This window comes from Dinoponera quadriceps, unplaced genomic scaffold (assembly GCF_001313825.1).
Source record: "Dinoponera quadriceps isolate SergipeBrazil2010 unplaced genomic scaffold, ASM131382v1 scaffold192, whole genome shotgun sequence".
Lineage (NCBI taxonomy): Eukaryota > Metazoa > Arthropoda > Insecta > Hymenoptera > Formicidae > Dinoponera > Dinoponera quadriceps.
Genome location: NW_014554324.1, coordinates 1439019 through 1463843, shown reverse-complemented (window position 1 = coordinate 1463843; position 24825 = coordinate 1439019). Strand labels below are relative to the sequence as shown.

Below are 24825 nucleotides of genomic sequence, written 5' to 3'. Positions count from 1 at the left end.
GCATGCACATATGTGCGTATATGCGTATATGTATGTATGTATATATACATGCACATATATACATAATATATGTAACGTTTAACAAATATAACAGCGGTTATCCAAGCTAGCGCTCATCATGTACACACGTTGTCTTTGTTCTTTTGTAACGTAAGAAGAATGTTTCCCGTCCTGAGAACTACGTGGTCGCGTTGTAAATCGTGCGATACAACAGTCCGAACATTGTACTACAGCGCTTACATACATCATATATATATATACGTAAAAAGATAGCCCCCTCGAGTGTGTAAACCAGGAAGCGGTGTATAAAACCTACGTAGCTCCCTTTCGCGAGGTACGCGGTTTCGCTTTATCACACTTCGACGATAAGTATGATCAACGTCTGTACCGAATCATCGCTAGAAATAAAATTGACGGGAAGATACCGGGAGCGAGAAAAGTTAAATTAAATAGTCCGTACTAGTTACACAACCTAGATATAGTTTTAATCAAGCCGTTTTCTTTACCTCCTCTTCAACTTATCTCTTATGTCACCTCGATTTCGGGGGAAGTCTTATGCCTGTATGTCGTTTCTTTCGTCCCTTTGTTGTCGCGTCGAGCGATGCCCCACACGCATCGTTCGTTATATCTTGGACCTCGATGAACATTTATTATGCGCGATACGCTATACATATATCTCTAAAGGAGTAATTGCGTGGACACGGGAACAGGGGAGACAGGTGAGAACGGTTTGCCACGGCGAGAGAGAAAGAGAGAGCGCGCGGGGATGGATGTTCACATGTGTCTGGTGTTCCCGAAGTTGATGCCGCTCTGATTAGCGCCCTTATTACTGCCATATTGTAGACTTATCACACCTTGGCCGGCCCTCAATTGCTCCTCCGTGAAGTTGCGCACGTTCTTATCCGCTTCTTTGGGGCCGATGCTCGGTTTGCCGAAATTACCCGCCTGAGGAAATACAACGTGTTATTTTTCCGCGACTGAAGGGAATGAAATACGTGCGGTGGGAAGACCGATCTTCGTTTCTTTTCGCGAAATCACATCGTTTTGACTCTCTTCAGCGCTCGCTCGAGCTTTTTCTTCGCAATTTTCTAACACTTATTATTTATTATCAAGTATCACGACTGGATTTCAAATTGTGACACTGCCGAAAGCTTTCTGTACAAATGGGCCGAGTGATAAATGTTTGTCGTGAATTGAATTTTCCGCATAAAGTGTGTTCGTTGTTACGCGTTTGCAACGATGACAGACGCCGAGAATGACGAAAAGAAGAAAGGAAGAAAAACTGCGCGAATCGGCGAGTGGCGTTCGGAGTCACCCGGTATATAGCCGCGCTTGCACAATGGCACACCGTACCTTTCTTCCGAGAGATTGCAGGCAAATAACAACGGAATTCAGATTCTGCCTCTCCCAGAGGTCCACCGTCTGGAAGGTTTCCTGCGCCGGAACGCCTAGTGCCTTCGCGGCCTCCAGGAAGGCGTTTATATTCTCCATACATTTGAACGCCAGCGACGTCTTGTTGATCTTCTTCACCGAGCCCTCCTTGATGTCGTTCACCAGCCTAGCGAAAAACAGAGAGGAAAAGGGAGAAGCGATTACGGAGAGAAGGAACTTCCACCTCGGCCGGCCGAAAACCGGTCCTGACCGGCGCTTTTCGTCGCTTTTCCGACTCCCTCCCTTTCTCTCTCTCTTTCTTTCTTCAAGTACCTGCACAGCAGAGTGCCGTCCTTCAGGGTCTCGTAAAAGTTGTCCATGTCGCCGTTGGTGTTTATGTTCTCGCCGGTGATCGTTTTGATCCACTCCAGGCATTCCTGCGCCAGCTCCTCGCTGTACTTGCTGTTGATCTGCAACAACACGAGTAAATTTTGCGTTCAGTTAGACACTTCGACGGCTGTCCTCTCTCTCTCTCTCTCTCTCGGAGAGGCAGACGCGATAACGATGGCGATTATCGGCCAGCGCTCTTCCGAGTTCTCGGCGAGGCTTTCAGTCGGCGTTCGCTTTGGTGTTACGCGGAGAGAGCCGGTTATTAATTATGCGATGTGCCGGTGTAGTGTACCAAGTAACGCATCCTGTAGGGGCTGCGACATTACCGGAGTCACTGACCTAACTCGTTCCAACACCAGTTCGTTGTTCCTTCGGAACGCGTGGTGCAGCATCTTCCCCTTTGCCGAATACAACCGCCGTCTTATTTTAGGGGACGCGAGGGACGCGGCGAAAAATCCGGCGAACCGGAAAAGGGCCGATCTTTTCACGACGATACGACACAGAGCGGTTGTTATTTTCTTATATCATTTGCGGCATCAAAAGCAGGCGTACAGAGAGAAGAATAAAAACACAAATACGAGAAGCAAACCGGCCAATGCGATCTTACAAGTAACGTAACATTTTGCGAAGGTAAAATTTTATTTTCGCGTATTGTTTTTTTTTAATCGGCGACGCAGGTCGATTTTACCGACGCGTTTGACTATTCGCCGTGTGAAAATTGCCGACCGAAATTTCGACTCGAGAAGGATGGAACACCCTGTATTAAAAAGGACGGGCCAACTGCTACGCGGCTTTCTATTCTGGCGAACGGTTACCTATACGCATGATCGCCTAAAAAGGAGAGGTTTCCAAGGATGGACCGTCGGCATTCATCTTCCTGCAGCATGCATATTCCGTTAGATATACGGTGCCTTGAATCGTGATGCGCTTCGGGGGAAACGGCGGATATAGAGGGTGCTCCGTGCATATTGCGTCGCTCACGAATCCTCGATCTTCCAGCTCTCGGGGGATTTCATTTTACCGATTCATCTGTCTTAACCATCGAAAGTTATTTGGAAATTTGGTTTGAATTTACTTCAACGATTGAGACTCCGGTTCCCTCGACGCGGCCATCTTGGCTAATGACGCCGAAAGCGAGGAAACGTACGGCCAAAATTCCCGCGGAATCTTGTTGAAATGAAAGGATATGTCCACAAAATGAGACTACTTTGATGATCGATTGAACATATTTGTAAAATGTTTCGAAAACTTTCCTTTCGCTTTAACAATCGATAAATAGCCGCAGAATTAACGTCGTGAAATCATGAGAAAAGTCAGATTTAGAAGCAAGGTCGCATGTTACATTAATTTTACGGTTATTTATCGATTGTTGAGAGCAAAGGAGGAAAAGTTTTCAGAATACTTGACAAGTGCACTTGTCAGAATACTTGACAAGAGTGCACTCGATCGATCACTCGAGTGTCACTTTATATCGACGTATCTTTTTATCTCAACGTACAGACACGCTAGAACAACAAATGTTTGTCAATATGACAACAGAAAACAGTGACGGCAGAACAAAATTTGTTTGGACAGCAGAAAGATTTGTTAAAAGTATTAATTATTCATATATCCAGCAAATAACAATGAATACTCTTAGGCCGGTATTCATAGTCGGATCTTATATTTGAGACCGTCTTAATCTTCCGATGCTCTACGACTCATTTCATTGGCCGCGAAGCATCTGAAGATAAACTTAAGACGGTCTTAAATATAAGATCCGACTGTGAATGTCGGCCTTAACAAATCTTTCTGCTGTCCAAACAAATTTTTTGCTGTCTAAACAAATTTCTTTCTGCTGTCACTACATCGACAAGCATTTGCTGTTCCAGCAAAATTTCTTTTCTCCGTGTATCGAGAAGCAAGAATTTTGCATATGGGAATTTTAGAAGTTGGGCGTTTCCTCGTTTCTGACGTCATCAAACAAGACGACTGCGCCGAGGGACTGGCAACTTGAAACAAAAAGTAATATCTATTCGAATCTCCGAAGTTTCTCGACTATCGGAGAATTTTCGGCTTCCATTATTTATCGTTGGAAACGTTGCGGTTGTCTTGATGCCGCGAAGAGATCGCGAAGTCCGATTAAGGAATTCGTGGAAAAATGCAGGCACGGCAGGTGCGAAACATCCTGTGCGCGTCGCATCACGACGGTCGTGCGCGTGCGCGAGTATCGCATACGAGTTTAATTATAATAATATACCGTCTGCGGCCCGCGCGGCATCTGGCATCCGCGCGAGTGTTTTTACGGAGGATGCAGTTTCGGATTTTCGGTGCGTCATTGTACAGCAATTCCGATATGCCAGCTTGAAACTATTTCCGCGCCGTGTTTCCTCTGAAAACATTATCGCCCCATAAAGAGCGCGAATGATAGCGCGCTTAGTGATGCAAATGTATCGCATACGCGTAAAGTACACACGTTTCCCGGCGTTTTCCCAACGGAGATTATTACCCGAATTACTTGGAATTGTGTAATACCGGCACCTCCGTATAAACATAAATGCGACCGTTGCGCCGCTGAACCTTCACACACACTATATACATATATATAACGTGTACAATAATATATTATAAAAAAATAATAATATCACTTCCTCGATGTAGATGGCATTTCTGCATATTTATATTAAATTTTTTTGAGTTATATTATTTATATTAAATTATAAATTTTTTTGAATTTTATTATTTATATTAAATTATATTTATATTAAATTTTTTTGAATTAAATTATATATATATATATATATATATGCGTCGTGACGATCACTACCGCGTCTCATTAAATTACACATCAAATATAATTAATTGCGTTTGAAATTAGATCGTACAGCCTATAGAGAGCCAAAGAAACGAGGCATGCGAAAAATATATCGCGTCTCGAATCATTTTTATTTATCGTATTCATCCTTCTTTTTGATAATTCAATCAAGAGTCAAGTTTTTACATAATTAATGGAAATTAATTCGGCCAGCATGTTAACAATTTTCTCGTTCGGCACACACTCGAAAATATAGTTTCACAAAACCGCACCGGCGCGGAACTTCTTTTCGCAGCGACGGAAGCGTCAGCAAAATTTCGCGCGCGCGTATTTCATCGTTTCTCGTCTTACGAACGCTGTATCGCTGTAAACGCAGTAAACTCGCGCCGTATCGAATCGCTGTACACAAATCACGAAGTCGGCGCAGTGGACAATGTCGTGACACGAATCTCGCGCGAGCTATTCTCATGCTCGCGGTATTCACTTTCACCCGAGACGTCGGCTGGTCCGCCGCGAAAATTAATCTGCATCTGACTTGCTCGCTGAAAACTTCCTTATAGGTGCACATTAAGTCATTTCGCGGTTTCAACACCGAGAGCGCGAATCGGGAACCGAATATGGGCGCCGTGGAACGTCGAATGCTGCTATCGTACGTCAGTAGATCTTCGGCCTAATGAGAATTCCTCTTCGTTCTATTCTAAACTTTATCGCGTAAGGCAAAAAATTGTTTTCAGTCGCGTAGCCGTGGACGCGCGTGATTTATTACTCGCGTGCATGTGTGTATGTGTGTGTGTGTGTGTGCGTGTTGCTGAAACCTATAAATTAATAATTTCATATTCTGCGCGCAATGTTTGCAGTTATTAATTGTACTTGATATGTTCTCTTAGGTCCGTATTCTAACCCTCTAAACTCTCTTTTATCAATAAGTGTTTTAAATGTGGCTTTCGAGCCAATCAGATGGTTTCTTTCAGAGGCATTTTTATCGATATAAAAGAGTTCAGGACACGAGCCTTTGTAAGTAATTAAATTAACAGATTAAATATATATAATAAATTTATAATTTGTACGTAATACGTGTGTGTGCGTGCGTGCGTGCGTGTGTATGTGTGTGTGTGTGTGTAAAAGCATATGGAAGATTATAGAAGCACAAGCGTTGAGAATTCTTTCTTTCATATTATTTTTCGTTATTGGAAGTACAGCCATGCCGCGCTAATTAACGTTCGAAAAAATATTTTTAAAAAATTCACAAATGTTTGGAAGTAAATAGATAATATTTTCAATACTTATTGTAACATTTATTAAAAAATGATTTTCTATTAACGTCTATGGTTTTCAAAAATATTTTTTATAAATGTTATCGCATTTATCAAGATCTGTCAAAAAATGCAAAGATTTATATAATTAAAAAAATGATTTCTTGTCTCTTTCGCTCTTTTTTGGAAAGACCAGCAGCAATATCCTGTCTGTCATTTTCGAATCGTCGTACACAATCAAAAAGCCCGAATCAAAAAGCCCGGCAAACTACAAAAACTGCAACAAAAATTTCCTCGTTACTCCTAATAATTTCGGAAAAAACACGTTGTAACATTTTACGTGATATATATGAAATTTACAATAAACTCTAATAAAATAAATTAAATAACAGCTAATCTGATCTAATAAAACCGAATAAATAACTAAAGGCTACAAGAAATAGGAATTTCTCAGCATATTTTGCAACGCGGAGCGTAATATTTTCGCCTGTGTGATATCAGTCATAAAAATAATTGAGAAATGGGAAAGTTTCGCTCGTAAATTTCATAGAAAAAGTCATTTGGTATGTGCACGGTCGTTTACTTTTATGCTTTGTCTCGCACAGTTGCACATTCCACAATGATAACGGAGCGTTCCTTTTTTAAAGAGCACGACGTGATACTCCGCGGTGACCGTCACAATGTGGAACGCGATTGCTTCTATATTTAGGCATTAAGTAAGCGCACGATAATTTCATTAACGTGAAAAGAGTGACAGGCGAGGCGGTTTTCGCATACGCGCGAAAGGCGCGTAACACTTTGGAACGCGCGCTTTTTCGTACGCGAAGCACGACGCGAAGCGGACACTGCGATAACGTGACATCAATTTCGCCTTCCTCCTCGACGATAACGACCGCTCGAACCTTAAATCTAACTGGCAATTAAATATTTCGTCGCAGTCGGCAATATTTTACGGAATTGTATGTGCTCATAAAAAAATATTAACAACAGGATAAAATTAAAAAAAAATACGATATATGCGTAATTTTCAAAATTTGACTTCAAATATATTTCCTCGGCGAAAAAATGTCGCCCCACACACACGGTGATCCCCGTATTATCGAAGAAAATCTTTTCAGCGCCACGATCGAAGAACGGATGTATAATTACGATAAAAAACTGAAACTCAACGTGGGATGGGGGAATTCTCTTTTGAAATGTGAGCTCATATATCGACATTTCTCTGTGTGATATCACCGGATAACTATCTTATCATTGTGTAAAACGGAGTGGGAATAACCGATGTTGTAATTCGACGTATTGCAAATTACGATAAATCACCATTCACACGAATTCAAACAGGCCGCACCCTTCCAAATAATTTATTAGTAACTACGCGTGAGACACACCTATACACACACACACACGCGTGCGCGCTGACATTATTGCCTTCAACTCGGCGCATCAATTTTCCGCTTCTCTTTTCATTCGCGGACGCTTATTCAGTCGATAAAGAAGAAAAGAGCTTTATACTTTTTTTCTTATCAGGGTTGTACGTCGCAATTATACGCCAGAAACAATGAGCCAAAGCGAGACTTAGACGCGGAGGTGAACGAGCAGCCACGAGGATGTTTTTGAACCTGGTAAACGATTTAATCTACGACACACACGGACAGTTTTTATCTCGTAAGAGGAAGCGTTGTACAAATAATTCGACTTAACAACGCGATCGCGAGCAACAGTTATCGCGGTATCAGATTCCACGGAGCAGAGAGAGTACGTCGTGGCCCTACAAGTAGAGAGAGAGAGAGAGAGAGAAGCGTACGATGAAAGAAGAAGCGCAAGGAAATGATGTGACACACGAAGCTACACAGATATACCGCGGTATACCATACCATATCTTGAACCCGAAGCCCTCTCGAGAAAGCCCCTAAAGTACGAAGGGCGTGGAGGGCCTCATTGTGTTCAAAATTATGCGAGGGTTCGCCGTGCGAGCCGCATAAAACTCACGCAGTCGCGCTGTGAGCCGCCTCACCACGAAATTTACTTGCATCCCGATGCATTCCGAAGGAGATCCGCGTTCAAACGTGCGAGTATTCGTCACGCACCGGGTAACTCGAAGTCGTTGTTTTGAAAAATCCTCTTCGAGCGATCGCTAATTTTATGTCTCCATATAAAGAAAAAGAATTAGCCCTCATAGGTGAGAATTAGCTGTCCATATAATAAAACTGAAGTTTAGTTAATTTAGCTAATTTTGTTGCACCTCATTTTTAGCTTTCAGAGCTAAAAACTAAGCCTGGTAATTAAATTTCAGTTTCCAATCGATCAGTCGGGCAAAAGAAACGCTCTTCGTGAAGAGTCGGCTTCACCGGTTTCTTGAAAAGAAGCTCTATTTCGGACGAAAAACAAACGCTGAGTATGCCCTTTTAATTCCAAATTCCATTTTTCTTACACGGGCGTCGCGTGCAACGTTGTTTCAGCTTGAAAATCAGAGAGGCATATTTAGCATTCGATGCGCGCCCAGAAGAGTCATGGTTCCGTAGTTCACGAGATTTATCGGTGGGTTGCGCATTTTACTGCGGGTTTACTTTTCCGCCGAGAACATTTCCTGCGGCAAATGATTATGAAGAGTTGCTCAATCAGGGTTGCCACAGGAAATGGATTTTGAAATTCCCGGATTTTTCCATGTTTCCCAGACGACGGTGGAGAATTTATTACGAGCAATATGTAATTTTAAACTTGAACATTTAAAAACAGGAATTGCGAGAAAGGTAGCTTATATTATTAAAAGAGCAACACAAACTTAAAAGTTTAGTAACATAATATAATCCTGAAGTGCAAAATTAGGACGACAAAAAATAAACGAGTTTTGGAAAAAGAATACAATTGAGAGCATTCAGGGGAACTGTGATCAAAGTGAGCAAAGTTCAACATTCCAGGTTTTTTATATCTTTTCAAGGCTTTTCCATGTTTTTCATGACATTTTAAATTTCCCGATCCTTCCTAAATCCGCGATAACCTTACACAATACGTGAGTTATTACGATTAGAGAGAATCGCGAAAAAACCGATCAAGATTACACGCTGCCGTGCGATCGTAGATTAAGTTTTTTTTCACGAGAAACGAGAGCGATGGTATCATCCGATTTATTAGATAATTCTCACATCTGTTGGTCATACAACCGTACATCGAGATATTCCGCGTGTACTATCAAATTCCACAAATTGGTCGTCTCAATTTTCTCCTCTTCCACATTTCACCGCGCTCTGTCACGTTGGTTCTTCAAGTTCTTAATGATTTTTAATGACATTCTTTTAGGGATCTTTATATTCCAAAGAGTCCCGGAAATTCTTCGTTTTCGAAATCTTAACGTTTGAAGACCTCCGTTCCCGATAGTGTCTGTCCCAGGAAACAATCGTGCACCTGGACAAACATTGTAAATCCTTAGTTCGACCGTTGGGATCCGCGTTTTATCGCGATTGCCTGCGCATATTCGACAGAAAAGAAATCCTCCTCGGAGTGACTCCCGAAATTTTATAGCTGATTCTCGCTCATCGCTCGTGGGAGCAACATCTCTTGAACTGGCCCGGGAATGAAGCCCTCGTCGCAGAATCCCGAGTTAAACCGTTTCATTCCTTACATTTAATATTACGTCGCGATGCACTCTCACTCGTAGCAGCTCGTATTCGCAATATCGTCATTTAGAGCGAGTGATAATTTATTATCCGGGAAAATAATCGGCGATTTCCGCGAACGATCGAGCGACCTTATACATTCGTGACACACGAGGAGCTTATAGTTATTCTGATATGACATCTATCGCGGTTGGATTTAAAAATGACGAATGCGCGATTTATAAGATTTATTACGTCTAAGAACACTCGTAAGAGGAATTCTTCGTCATATTATCCGATTACCGTTTTATCTACGGTTGTAGAATAAGGTCCGCAGTTGTTTTTCCGCGGAATAAACTAAGAAGCTGCCGGTGGATGCGAGAAAATTGACACGTCTGCCCGGCCGCTCCAAGTTGCGCCGTAAATTGATTGAAGCGCGTTAACAGTGCGAAGGGGGCAAGTGTCCGTAATTAAAGAATTATTAGATGTTTTAGCACGCGCGCCCCTGTACTCAGCGACATTGACGCTCGTGTAATGACACACGTTCGCACGTTCACGGTCTCGAGAACTGGGTCAGAGGCCTGCTGCTGTCGTCAATGAAGCCCAGATTGAACGAATTGCTCGACTGTGTCGCGACGAGCAAAGTCGTTTTGTTTATTGACTAGGGTGGTCGTAATCTCACCAGATGCTCGATCACTAAACAGTTTAACGTCGGAGTCTTACAGCCGAACGAAGATACCTGCTGGTTCCTGCCAGCGTTAGAGAAATCATTTCAACAATGATTTATTAATATAATTTATATTAAATATAATATGCAGGCTAAATATAATTTTTATTGTAAATCTATATGTACAGGTGTATATTTATAAAAATAGATTGATATAAATTTGAAAGCTTATTTATAATAAATTTGTATATAAGTTATAAATAACTTTTTAAATTTATATTAATATATTTTTATAAATAAATAAATAAATAAATAACTATATATATTTTTTTTTTCATATATTATATATATATATTTATTATTATAATATAATAATTAATAATAATATTTATTATTATAATATAATAATAAATATAAGATAACTATATATATAAATAAATAACAATATATATATATATATTTTTTTTTTTTCAATATCTTTCAAACTATTGTATATTAATAATTCAAGCGCTGAGAATAACATAGAATGACAATACATATCCGAATAGCACATAATTGTTTATAAAATATAAGATATATTTTATAAACAGTTATGTGCTATTCGGTTATGTATCGGTTATGTTCAATATTAAACTTTGATCTTTCGCAAATACTAATAGATCTGCGCGTCGACTAGTTAATAGAACATGTTTCAAGCCGAGGATCAGAGGGAAGATCTGCTCCCTAAAGGAAGTTCGTGCTTAACGATTGTCCTTAAAAGGCGCAGGCTTGTTACGAGCGACCGAACTTCTCGCGAATCAACACGATATATATACGCATTACCGGCAAAATCTTTGACCCACTTTGTGAGGTCGATCAATTGCATAATCCTTACGCGACTTATCCGCACACACGCGGGTTTCACCGGGATCTCTTAAACGCGCGTTCTGTGAGCCCGAAGGTTGTCCGGTTGCTCTTGGCCGTATAAGGACCTCTAAACGAGAAGAGAGCGGTCATATTGAGAGAACGTTCGCGAAGTATGTTGAAACATAATAAAGTAAAAAATACTATTTACTACTGCAACCTTCAATTTATCGCTATAAGGAAAGCAAAAATTGTATTTCCAATGTATCTCTTTTTAACTTCCTTTATTATAAAATCTACCCTGAAAAAGTATTAAAAAAATAAAAAATATTTATTCGATGAGAATTAATAATATATATTTATTCATATCAAAATACGTATTTGTACACTGAGAAAAAATTTTTTTTCAAATGTGTGACAATATATTATTAGATTTTCTTAAACCTATAGTTTCTCATGTATGTATGGAAGCAATTATTTATTCTACATTTAAATAAAAGAACTTGAATTTAAGTAAATGTATCATCAGTACCCAAATATTTTTTATCTCTTAGATATTTTCTTCTCCCGGTATATGTATATTTGAATTTTTTTCTAAAATTTCAATTTCAATATCTTTCTCTTCGTTTGTTTCTTTATTTTCAAGCTGCCTTGAGAGTTCACATAAATCCAAATGTGGCTAATCGGTTAAACTTCGCCGACAAATCAAGACCGTTAAACTACGGTCTCAAGTCTCTTCAATAACACGTTAGATCATCCTAGCTCGCGTGTAGCCTTACATCTCTCGATGTAATAAGAAGGAACAAGGCACCGGGGTATCTCGTTGAGCGCGAGGTGATCATCATTAGCTAACTATCCCGTTGAACCTGTAAACCGTTTCTGCAAGTCGCGCGCCTTCTTACGGGGTTATCTCTCCTGGGATCACCGATCCCGAACCTCTCCGTTAGAATTATTCATAATTGTTCATCGCGGGCTGAATACGTTGCGGTTTTCTTTTTGCAATTCACCAGCCGTCGGGACGCTCGGCGTCCCTCGTTGCTGGATCGGAGTTCTCGCCCGCATAAGAAGCCCGCATCGTTAGCGAGCCGTTTCGAAGATTTCGCACAAAACGAGCGCACGCCTTTAATTCCTAATAAACAGACGCGATATTATTGGGGGGCGCAGTTTAGCTCGCTCGCAGTTGATAATTGCGTAATTGAAAGCCGGGATATTACGATTCGGTGCCGAAGTCACGCGAACCGACTCGATTACTCAACCGTTGACGCCGTTATTGACTCTCTTGCTCGCGCAAGCGTGTGTACGCGCACATAGGTTTCCGTACAGCCTGGCCATTTAAGAACTTGAATACGTATTGGGATATTCATCACGACAGAACTCGGAATAACGTCATCTTTAAATTCGCGCCGGTCACGAATACACGAGAGCTCGCTCGCCGAGGTTCGTACGAAGAGGTTGCATTCGCCTCGTCGCATGAATGAGTAATAAGAAGCAGCGCGAGCGTCACGCGAAATTGCGAAGGCAGCGAGTGTACACGTGCGCATATACATCTCATGTCGCTTCTTCAACAGGTCCTTGTTCCGAGGACTTGATATTTAAATATATATTCATCTTGCTTCTTCCAAACACTTTCAATCTTCCGGTAATAGAACGGCTTGTACTCGTGTTTACTGCACGGAGAAAAAGATTGGTTGAATTAACGCGACGATATGAACGGACTAAAGGCGTTTTCGTTGCGGGAAATACAATTTCTGGCTCGAAGAACCAATTTTGGCCGAGCTGCAAAAATATTGAGGTTCATGAGATCCAAGTACCGTTTTAGGGTAATTGGTACCCGAAGAACTCAAAAAACTTAAAGTCAGAATTTTCTGACCAGCCGTTCCCCGAAAAAGGTCATCTACCTTGAGTGACACGTAGCGTATACGTGGTAAATCTTATCATAACGGAAATCGTCATTATCGGCGATTTTAACTTTTGGCAACAATATCTCATCATTGTTTTTTCAATTTTTTTATTTTTTACTATTTTAATTAATGAATTAAAAAAGTACGTTTTACAAGGTTATTTTCCACCCCCACCTACCGCCAAAGGGTGGTGGGTGGTAGCCAGGTGGCATAATTTTCTGAAAGGCAGAAGTCCAAGTTATATTTCACTAACAAGATCTAGGCTAGAATCTAACTTTGTCATAGATAAATAAATTCTTGAAAATAGGTAAATTTGCTGTTTCTACACAATAAAAAAATATTTTGTATTTGTGTTAAAATCGATTGTAATTAAAATTTTTCTGTTACATTTTTAATACACTCATGTATTAATTTAAAATATTTTGTTTATGTCATTTCAACATTTTGTGTCGTGTCGATATCCAACATGTGTTAAGTAAGAAAATAACACATTTTATACTTCAGTGGCGATTAATGTATTAATCGCGTTGAACGTTAATGCGTTAGGTGATTTTGTATTAATTATTGACATAATATTTATGTTACTTTTCAACATATTCACCTTGTGTTGAATTAATACAAAAATTTGAGCGGACCGTTTGTGACACGTGAAATATGTTACATTTAACACAAAGTTTTTTACTGTGTATAAAGCAACAGAGGAACGAAATAGGTTAATTCAACAAATCTTTTTTCTCCGTGTGTATATTTAAAATAAATAAATGCAATTTAGACCTGCGATTGGTTTTTATCGTCCTTCGCTACTGCATTGCTTAATTTTGATCGTCGCAATCATTCATTTGAAATTTCAAATTCGATTCTTCCCGAGAGCGAATGTTTGCTGTATTATCGATTCGATCGATAATTTTTAGCGCAAGATACGAGCGAAATTTTCGCTCAGTATTTACAATCGTTTCTTCTGAGAATTTCCGTGCGTTTTGACCGTCCCGTTTCGACCGTGCGACTGACTTTTCGCCGGTCATGGGAGCCCATAGCCGCTAATTGAGAAGAATGCAAGGTTACAATGGGGGGTTCCTGTCGAGGTCACGGCGAGGTCTTCGGAACTCGGTCATCTCCTGCGTTCTCGATAGTTTATTCACGTCTCTGTCTCCCACAGCCGAAGATATTACATAGCTATATTCTTCCTTTGAGACGCACATCGGAAGAAAAGAAAAGGATCTTTGAACAGATCGTCAAGAGAACGTCTCAAGGATATCCGGCTTGTGCACTGGCATTTTCTGCACTCGATAGCGCAGCAGCGTAACAAACTGCCCGAAGAAACATTGTCTACGTCGATTACGTGACTCGGTTTTTCTGCCTTTACAGATCTGCGGTCTTTTTCCACTTCTATGAGAAAGAAACTCTCCGAGATACTGCAGCTTCGAGTGTCCAGGAAAATCGTTCTTCCCTCGATAGTCTCTTTCTCTATCGGAGAAATACGCGGAGTGACCAATCTCGGGAATAACTTTGACACATATATCGTTACGACACAGCGTGACGTGTAACGACTATCGGGCAGTATCCTTTTCTTGAAAAATTCATGCTTCGCGATCGAAGCTCGCGCAGAGCGCTCGAGCAAAGTCACCGCTCAAGGGTGTGGCCGACTACTAATCCGCTCGAAAGCGGCGAATGTTTGCTCAGGTAATACAGCACGCGCGAAATATCGATAATTAAAGCCGCCTATGTTCGTTCGTCAACCGGCGACGTGTGTGACATAAGGAAGAAGCTATGCCGAAGTGAGTCATGCCGGTGGAGAAAGTTTTCGGGCAGAACGGCGTGGCGCACCGTTCCGCACTGAGAGGAAAACTAGTGTTTGCAACTATAATCGCATACACAGAGAGAGAGAGAGAGAAATATCATTCTACTTCTGAAAAAAGCGACTAGTCAGTTGATTTTCTTCCTTTTAAATGATAGTTATATTTTCAACGAAGAATATCTTTTTGATAACAAAAGAGAACAATGTTCAAAATATATTCATCACAAATTTTGGAAAAGCTCGTTATACTTAAAAAAGAATTTATTCTCTTTCCGAGAATATTATAAACTTTATTGAAGAAACGTTAAATTTGGTTAATTTGAATAAGCAAACCGAGAAGTTTGTTTTAACATTATGGATGGAAGTGCTAAATTTACTAGGGCTCGAAATATATTTTGGATAAATTTGATGCTTATGATTGAACTTATGATATATTTGCGGGTATATAAATGCATGAAATATTTGAAGCAAGTAATATTTATTTGAATACGTATATATCTTTCTGTGTATAGTAGGAAAGAAATATAATCGAGAAAACCATTTTTTTTCGTGACTGTTGATATAGTGTTTGTGGCAATAACAGTTTATATGCATATTGCCGTATTATTTTTTGTGGAACAACAAGAAGATATAGTTGGCGCGAAAAAACGCTATAATTTTAGTGATATTAACGGGGCATTCAAATATTTGAAGTTTCGTTTTGTGGTTGACTTTTAGACTTTTTTGAAAAATTATAAGACATACAATTCTGAAGTTTTGTGCAAATATTTATCTGCATTTTAAGTATATTTAGTAATATAATTTCTACATTATTATATTTTTATATTATCATATTTCTCTTATTATTATATTTTTTTATATTTCTTATTATTATATTTCTATTATTACCTTCAATATTAATATATTTATAAATAATTTTCTGCAACACTGAACAAAAGTTTTGCTTACAATATCGCCACTATTTCAGATGTTGTAAACTTTTGAAAACAAAACGAGGAAAAAACTTGTAGCTATCATCCCTATCACGATGGACAATAAAAATTGACATTTCACAAAATGGCACGGCTAAGGAAAGAAAAGTAAATTTCTGGTTAGTTCTTTTTCAGCTTTAGGAGTTCTTAATAAATAAAAATATTGAAGATATTGATATTATCGTGGTGGAGGGACGATAGCCATAAGTTTGTAGTTTAATAACTTTTGTGCTGTTTTACGTCCGAAGTCGTGGCGGCCAGCCTTTCACGTTCAGCATTAACAAAATTATTTCTAACTTTAATAACATCGCGGCTGATAATGCGTAGAGAAATTACTATTTAATATATAGAATATAACACATATAATAATGATAGCATGAAAAGCACAGATAAATATTCTGCAAAACTGCAGAAATGTATGTCTTGCCAGTTCTTCCGAAAAACTTCCCGAAAGTCACCCGTCGAACGAAAGTTTCCAAGTGAGACCCCCTTCTCCATCCTTTTTCTCTCAGAGTGTGTTGTCTGCGTTACGTTTCCTCCATGTTCCGATCCGGCTGGTTCGCTCCACAATTAAGTGCTTCCCGCGGCGGCTGCTCGTGTCGCAAGCGGGCGGGCATTAGCGCGGATAAGCGAGTAGGTCGCGCATCCTCCCGAGCGGTAACGAGACTCGGAGACTGGCAATCGCCGAGTGCGAGTAGCGCGAAGTGTTCTCGCGCAAGAAGCCGTGAATAAACAATTCGAGACGTCGCGTTCGCCGGGGATACGGCTGGATGGAAAGCGATTTGCGCTCGGCGCAAGAACGTCGCTCGCGTCCGCGAACTCGTGTCCGCGGTGAGACGTCAATTATAATGTTTTTCCAGCGCGTGTCGAGCGACGTCGGATTAAGGGGAACAAGCGAAGCGGAAAGAAGAACACCGCCACGCCCCTCGTCTCCTCTCGGACTCTGACATGTGTTAATGCGTTCTCGAAGTCGACTTCGGTGCGATAATGCCTCTATCAGCCGTAATGCCTCACGTAAATGATACGTCGAGCCGTGCGATTACGGAGTTCCGCGAATAAATATGTATCTTGCGATTTGCACGGCGGGATTAAACGTCGCGTGGCTTTCGCGCACGTCCCGTCTCTCGGCGGCTTTGGCATCTCGGGGATGAGTTACGGGTAGGAGATCCTCTTAACGCTCGAGAGCGACCGACGATCGTACCGTGTGTTGTTACTGCGTGTTTCCCGCTTAAAATTATGTATTTATTGCCTTCCCGAAAAGTTCACAGTACATGTCTCGCGAGATACTCGCTGTGTAAACAGAATGCTAATGCTCTTCACACGTTATTCCGTCGTACATGAATTTTTCGAGCGTTTCGGAGTTATCTTCTTAAAAAAATATCGTGCACAGAATGTTATGATAAGATTGTGGCAAATATTGTAATAAATTATATATGTAATATATACACATATACCGGATGTCACAGACCAACGGGAATAAACTTCGTGAGGGCGTGGAACAGATTGAGATGAACAATCAAGTTCTCTATTTTGAAAGCAACACGCAAAATTTCGAGTTATTAATTATTGAAAATCGCCATATATAGAGGCTTCTTTAATTAATAATCTAAAAATAGTAGAAGACCTTTTCCGTTTACCTCAATCTATGCTTTCACGCCCTCGCGAAGTTTGTCCCTGTTGTTCACGCTGTATATAATATATACGCCAGCAAACATGATGTTATTAATAAGTCATTATGTTTGCTGGGTATATAAATATATAAATATATAAATATATAAATATAAATAAATAAATAAATATATATATATGTGTGTGTGTGTGTGTGTGTGTGTGCATATATAAATATAAGTAATGGTATGTAATAAATATTATAATCAATTATATTAGAAGGGATCGAATGTGATCGTAAAATATGGTAGAAATGCAGACCACCAGTGTAATGTTTAGTCAGCCTGGTGATTCAATAACTGACTTTTTAATTGCTGAATGACTTGGTAGTTTTCTTATCAACGTGAACTCTCCCAGATAATTATACGGTCTTAACGGGGCTATGATCCCGGTGTGAAAAAATCACGAGACGCGAATCGGACGATCTATTTGTCGCACGCGTCGAGACGCGTAAGAACGCGGCAAGAAGCGCGCGAGAATCCTTATTCTCCGCTATTCGCTCCTAGAACGGAAACCACTTTATGTTACTTCCGGCCGTTAATACAGATATCCTCTTCGGGGATGAAGCATCGCTATTTTTAGAATACCGGCATAATACTACACATTCATCGTACGAGCATGGTATTCGCAGAAGACCGTGAGGGGATCTACTACCATTGGATCTACTACCATCGGTGAGCCGCTGTGAAGTCATACTTCGGGGAAAATTACAATAGAATAAAATAATAGCGTAAGTACGTGTAAAGAAGGAGAGACAAAGGAGGTAGGAACGAAGAAATCTCTTTATTGATTATTAGATAAGTAACGAAACGCGAAGTCTAAGAACGATGCAAAAAAAAAATATATATATATTAAAGAAAATGAGCTCGTTATGTACATTTCTATCAATATTTACTGTGCAATATCGCGCAACATGAAATCGTGAACGTGCGTATTTGCATCTCCGGTGCAGAATCGCGGTGTAGAAGTGCGAGCATGTTTGCCTCGCTCAAGAGTGATAAGTCATACTAGTTGTGATATTCAAAGAGCGCTGAGCGGTTGTGTCATGTCCGCGATAATGCTGGCTTTCTTATCAATGAATGGAAATCAATTTGACTTTTTTTTCCCGAGGGAAATGATTTCTCACACTCGAGACCTCGTAACGTCTACGATATTATCGAGCAGTGTCAAGTCACTTGTTGATCGTCACGGCGCGCTTATTCTTACGTTACAGCTTATACAAACAGACGGGGACGTCGAACTGGAAAATCTAGTAATTATGGGAGCCGTTCGTCACGGCTCGTGACTTTCAATTTACCGCGTTGATGGCGGTAATTACACGTGTTCGACGCTACCTTGAAATTGTAGTTACAGCGCGTGGTGTCGCGCATTCACCGGCGATTGTAATGATATATTCACCGCTAATCAGCATTCGCGCTTTGCGAAGTTATGATTCTCTTTCTGATCTTAAGTGCGATGATAGGTATTAATGACATAACATTCACGATCACGTGCATTTTTCATGCTCAAATGGGTCGTTTTTGACTCTAAAATATATCTCACTTACACATGCGCGACATCACGTGTACATGTGTGTATTATTTTGGAATAGGGTTTTAACGAATTTTTTATCGGTAAAATTTCACGAGCGCGCATTATGCGTGTTTATCTCCGTAATAAGCGTTAAAAATATGCACACGCGAAGAAAACTCGGAAAAAATTCCGACCAGGGGGACACGACGCGAGTGTCGAGCGAGATTAAATTTCCTTCCTCATTATGAGACTCTTATATCCGTGGTTCTCAATACGCGACGGCCACAGTCGATCTCAACGCACACGTACACGAGGCGACGTTCTGAGACAAATGATTTCGTACCGGTGAAGTATAATGAGCCGGCAAGAACTGCATTCCGCAGACGATAAGCATATCTTGGTTCGTAATGAGCGCTCGTCCACAAACCTCGTGGCGACTGCGCACTGCGGTATAGCGACTCGCGAAATATTTTTCTCCGCCTCGGTAATTTCCGTCCCGTCGAAACAACAGGCCGGCTTTCGTCGCATCGGCAGCTAATCACCGATGTCGTTAATTGTTTTGTACTAATGAGCAAAGAACTGCTAATTTCTTCGCAAGGAAAATATCCAACATACACAGAGTGTTACATAATACATTGTGCAAACTTAAGGAGCATGTTTCTGATGTAAATAGAAAACGGAAATATATGTTCTATTCGAAACGATTATTCAGCTGTAAGTTTCACAGGTTTATAAATAATAGCGCAATTTTTGGGGCACTTTTTATTAAAAATGACAAATAAAGAAAGGAAAAGAGACAAATGAATATGAGTGAAAAGTTTAGTATACGAAAGGAAAATAACACTCGAGCTTAATTAATACAGTTTGTTAATGACGCGTGTGAACGAATAAGGAACAATCATGATGTTCTTCGTGCGGTTACCCATTTTAAACCGTACTGTGTATCAGTATTGCGCAAAAAGAAGTAGCTCATATAAGTAACAAATCGCTTTTACATATAAAAATTAGCTCTTCATATAATATAAATTTAACTAACTTTTCTGTCTCTACACTTAGTTTTTAGCTGCTACGGCTGAAAACTAGATTAAGCAAGTAAATTTCAGTTATATTACATGGACACAGTTAATTCCCTTTTTTCAAAGGACATCGACTTGAACAACTTTTGTAAACTTTACGTTTCCTTTCTTATTTCCCATTTTTAACAAAAAAATGTTCCAAAAAATTGTGCTATCATATATAAACTTTAAACACTCGTGGATTGATAACCGTTCGAAATAGACCCACGTTTACAGAGTGTTTTCGTCTTCAATTTACACCAGCAACAAGTTTGCAAGTTTATACAGAATATCATGTAATACCTTGTGCATAAATATATTTTGTCCTCCGGAATGTGATCGCATCGGCTTCCCGCAAGGATCGGTTCCCGAGTGAATTCCGCGATGTTGCGAAGCAGTTATGCAAGTAATACCGTAAAATTAGCATACGAATTTTCTGCAACGCCTCTCCCAGAGGGTTAAATGAGTCCGAGTGTTGGTCACGCCGGCGCGGTCTCGCGAAGGGAGACCCGAGAGAGCTCCATCGGCCGTCGTTGCGGGCAGGATAGCGCAATTTCGCGCCGCCACCGCGGTGGAGAAACGCTTGAGAAGGTACACCGGGGAGCTGAAGAGTGCGAACAACCGAAGAAGAAGTGTACCATGGCCAGCGGGTTCAGCGAGGGACGCTCCCTTCTTCGGCAACTGGATCTCATTTTAATTCCCCTCGAAGGAAACGAACGTCTAGCAGCTGTTGCCGCTTACGGAACCAAACGCGCGTATTGCCCGGACCGACGATCCCGTACTCCCCAGGATACCTGAGGTAAGGAAGGGAAACTGACGCGGCGATGAGCGATGAGCGCGCCTTTCGGGAATGTGTGCCCGTGTTGAAAAATTCTTTTCGACGATTACTTTAATCATTACCATCTTGTATACACAGTAAAAAAATATTTTGAACTTGTGTTAAAATCGGTCCTTATTCAAATTTTTATGTAAAATTTTTACCATACTATATGTCAATCTACATACCGTGCTTATGTTATCTCGATATTTTGTGCCGAGTCGATATTCAACGTGTGTAAGTGTGTTAAAATAACATTTTTTATGAATTTAGCGTCGATTAACATACTACGTGGATATTAATTTTGTGTTAATTTTTAATATAATTTTACGTTACTTTTCAACATGTTCATGCTGTATTAAATTAGCACAAAAATTTATATGAATCGTTTGGAGGATGTGAAATATGTTAAACACAAAATTTTTTTATTGTATATACTGTGTGTCTTCGATAAACAAAAATATTTTATTAATATATAGATTAGATAGTCTATTATTAGATATAGATTAGATAGTCTAGATATAGATTAGATATAGATTAGATGGTCTATAGATGAAAGATGAAAAAAATTTACGTGTGCCGACCATTTTGGCGTCAATGCAGTTTCTGTTAAACGAATTTTTCCCCCCTTCTCTTATATTTTGAAGATATTGAAGGTGGTAATAATTAATGCCTCACCCTGTATAGAATCTGACGGATTTCGCGATAAATTTAATTTCATATAATTTTATTTAATTTCATAAATTTAATTTAAATAATCAAGACAAGGATCGGCTGGCCGCTCTGCGAGGCACGCACCGAGTGTCTCGGAACGTCCAGTTTTAATTAATTTGGAACGACGCGGTCCGGTTTTCCTCAACGGGGAAATATCGAGACGCCGAGCGAGCACACCGAGCGAAACGGGCGTTGCGTTCAAATAAAACGAAATTTTCGCCGCGTCCTACTTCCCTTATCTTTCATCTTGATTACATTCGTGCGAGGTGCTTGTTTATCGCGAGATCGCATGCGATTACTTATCGCGATTATCTACATGTCGGTTCACAGTCTGTAATTTCGACCTTTAAACACGGCGCGAGAGCGAATTCAATTCCGCCGCGCTCTTGCTTATTATAATTCCAGAGTGTTGAATAATTAACGGCACTTTTTCCCCACGTTCATTCAGGTATGCGCACAAGACGGAATATGCATAGCCAATCGATGATTCTCCCCGAAAGTCCGTTCCCAATGTTTCACGGATTAAAATAACAATATTTTCGCGAAAGCGACGGCGACGCTTCGAACATATTTCACGCACGTTTTCCTTTTCTCTCGTCTATGAGTGAATTTTTACAAAAACAAATGAAACAATGAAAAACATATTTTTCCCACAAAATCGCAACATGCTTGTGGATCGTCGGGCAAAAATCGTTGGGAAATCGCAGAACAATCCTTGAAAAGCCCAAATGTTTGATAAATGTTCGACCTCTTGTTATTTTGTTACGCTCGCGTTTCCTCTCGCGATCCTTTATGTTTATCGGCGCAGAAATGATGATAAACATGAACTGCGCGCGGATACAAGGATACAGAGCGGCGAAGGTCCGCTTCGGTATTTACCGTAACACTTGTGCCGCGCAATGCGCGAGCCGCCGGTGATTTCTCTCGCAATAACCAATTGCAACAACGGTCGGAAACGAGAGCGGCTGTTGTCGCTACGTTGCCTCGAGCCACGAACGACGACACAATTCAAATTATCGATACATTTAATTGACATCAATTTAACGAGACGAGGCTTATTGCATTAGCAAGCGATCGATGCGAACGATGACTCCGACGGTCATTCCGACGAACGGTCCCGCGACTTCCCCGTCCCACCGAACGTCCTGTTGCGCGCCAACGTATCCTGGATTTCCGCGGGAGGATCAATCAAAAGCACTGGATCGACGTGACACGTCGCGATACTCCCCGATGGTGCGATCGACAGCCGTCGAATATCGACATCGTGATCCTCATCAAACACGTAAACATTACCTTTAACGGTTCCATAATGACGATTAGCTTTGTGCAGTCGGAAATTACGCCCTCGTTCGACCCACCTCTCACCTTTCGCCTTCCGATAGTGCACAATAATAGTCACTAATTGTTAATTTTATAATGAGGATGCGGTTGTAACCTTTGACGATTTTCCAACGACAATCAACGTGGCGTGAGATTGACAAATATTCCAACGTCGCATTTACTCCGAATCTGATCCACCCCTCCCTCTTTACTTTCCTATAACGCGTAGCGATAATCTCCGATTATCAACTTCGCGGTTTTTAATCGAGGACAATCAATGATCCACCTTCGACGATTTTCCAATTTCAACTAACGTCGCGCAATTGAAAAATATCCCGCGTCATATTCATCTCGATTGATATCCACCTCGAATTTTTTACTTTCCCATAACGTATAATAATAATAATAATAATAATCACCGATTATCAACTCCGTGATCTCCAATCGAGGACGCGGTCATCACCTTCAACGACTTTCCAACGACAACAATTAACGTCGCGCAGTTGAAAAATATTCCAATGCCACGTTCACCCCGATCGACCCACCCCCCGGCCCCTCTCGCTCTCTTTGTCATAACGCGCAACAACAATCACCGATCATCAACTTCGCGGTCTCTAATCGAGTATGCATCGGCGACTTTCCACCGGCAATCGGCGTGGCGGATTGAAAAATATCCTCACGTCACATTCAGCCTGACCTTGTCAGTCCGGCCAGATAACATCGGTGCCACGGATTCGAGCCGGGCCTGCGCGGAAATGCACCCTCCTCAGTAGGTCGAGTCCACGTAGCCCGGGGCTGGGGGTGGCTCTGTTGACTAGGTCAGGGTGGCAGGAGTGCTAACGAGCACGGGAGAGAAAACGCGGCTGATCGGCGCGCGGTCACCTCTCACCTTTCTCTGCGCCTCGGCGGCGAATCCGGACTTGGTGGCTCGGTTGCAGGCCATTGTCTCCTCGCTTCCGGCTGCGTTTCGCACGGAGTGACACGGAGGCGCGGGTTCGAACGGCGGGAATCCGCGGGGTCTCAGCAGGCCGTGACAAGACGAAGCTCGCACTCCGACGGACGCGACTCAACTGAAAGGGAGCCGCGGCGACCAGCCGGCGACAACACGCTCCGTCGGGTTCCCGCGACGCGCCTATTGGCCGCACACGAGTATCGAGCTTTCGTCTGGCGGCGAGCACGTGACCTCCGTTCTCCAGACCGCTCCGGAGATGACGTCAGACGGCGACCGGAGCCCCCGGAGACACGGCGAGGAGAGAAGGTCGTCCGCGAAAGAGAGAGAGAGAGAGAGCCGCCGCGAGATGCTCTCGTGAATCTCGCGCCAACGGCTCCGGCTCTCGCAGTTGTCTCTCTTCAGCACACTCACTCTCGCCTCTTTCTCTCCTCTTTGACTGTGAACGTTCGGGCTGGGTCCGCAATATAGTCATGGCACACCGAAAAAACGAAGCGATGGCGTCGAAGTAATATTTACTCGACTTCCGAATGAAATGGCTACTCCAATATATTGCTTGGTAATTATTCCATAATATTCACTAGAAGTAGAAGTATAATTGATTATGTACGATATGATATTTCCTTCCGTGTGAGTAGATACTTACGTGTGTGTTAAGACAATTACAAGTGTTAAAATCGTGATATTGGGAGTATCAGAATTTATTTGTTGAAAATACTTACCGGACGGAGAGGGAAGAATCGAAATTTAAAACCATTAGGCTTCTTCAGTGGAAAAGAAGTATTGCATCATTCTATTTTCTTAATTATAGAACCATGTTGCACTTATATTCAGTCATTCGTTTGCAAATTAAGATATTACTGCGTTCAAGTAACTATTTCCCGAGCATCACAAATTGGTTGGCTAACTGTCGCCAATGTTGGACAATGATTAGCCAACCAACTTATGCTACTTGGGTTACTGCAAACTATTAGAATATATTTAAATTGAGAAAAATAATACTTGATTTAAAAGGCTGAAAAACAGATAATTACATTTACCTGATCCTGGCACTTTTTTTTCAGTGTAACAGTTGTTTCTTTTAAATCCGGATCTACAATAGGTGGACTTGAGAAAAGACATGAACTATTTCCGTTTTAGGACGAAAAGCGGAAAGATGCGCGACCGAAACAGACGTGAATTTCACCAACTCCAGTTCTCGTGGGTTCTCTT

At 41.1% G+C, this 24825-nt stretch overlaps 1 protein-coding gene across 1 annotated transcript; it reads right to left on the bottom strand.

Moving 5' to 3' along the window:
- LOC106746983 (myophilin) lies at positions 1-23757 on the bottom strand. The gene is made up of 4 exons (XM_014624200.1): positions 23554-23757; positions 1705-1841; positions 1354-1558; positions 1-945 (listed from the first exon to the last, which is right to left on the bottom strand). Exons 1-4 carry the CDS (start codon positions 23605-23607, stop codon positions 775-777), a joined length of 567 nt encoding a protein of 188 aa, XP_014479686.1. The 5' UTR covers positions 23608-23757; the 3' UTR covers positions 1-774.
- Positions 23758-24825: the final 1068 nt, after the last annotated feature.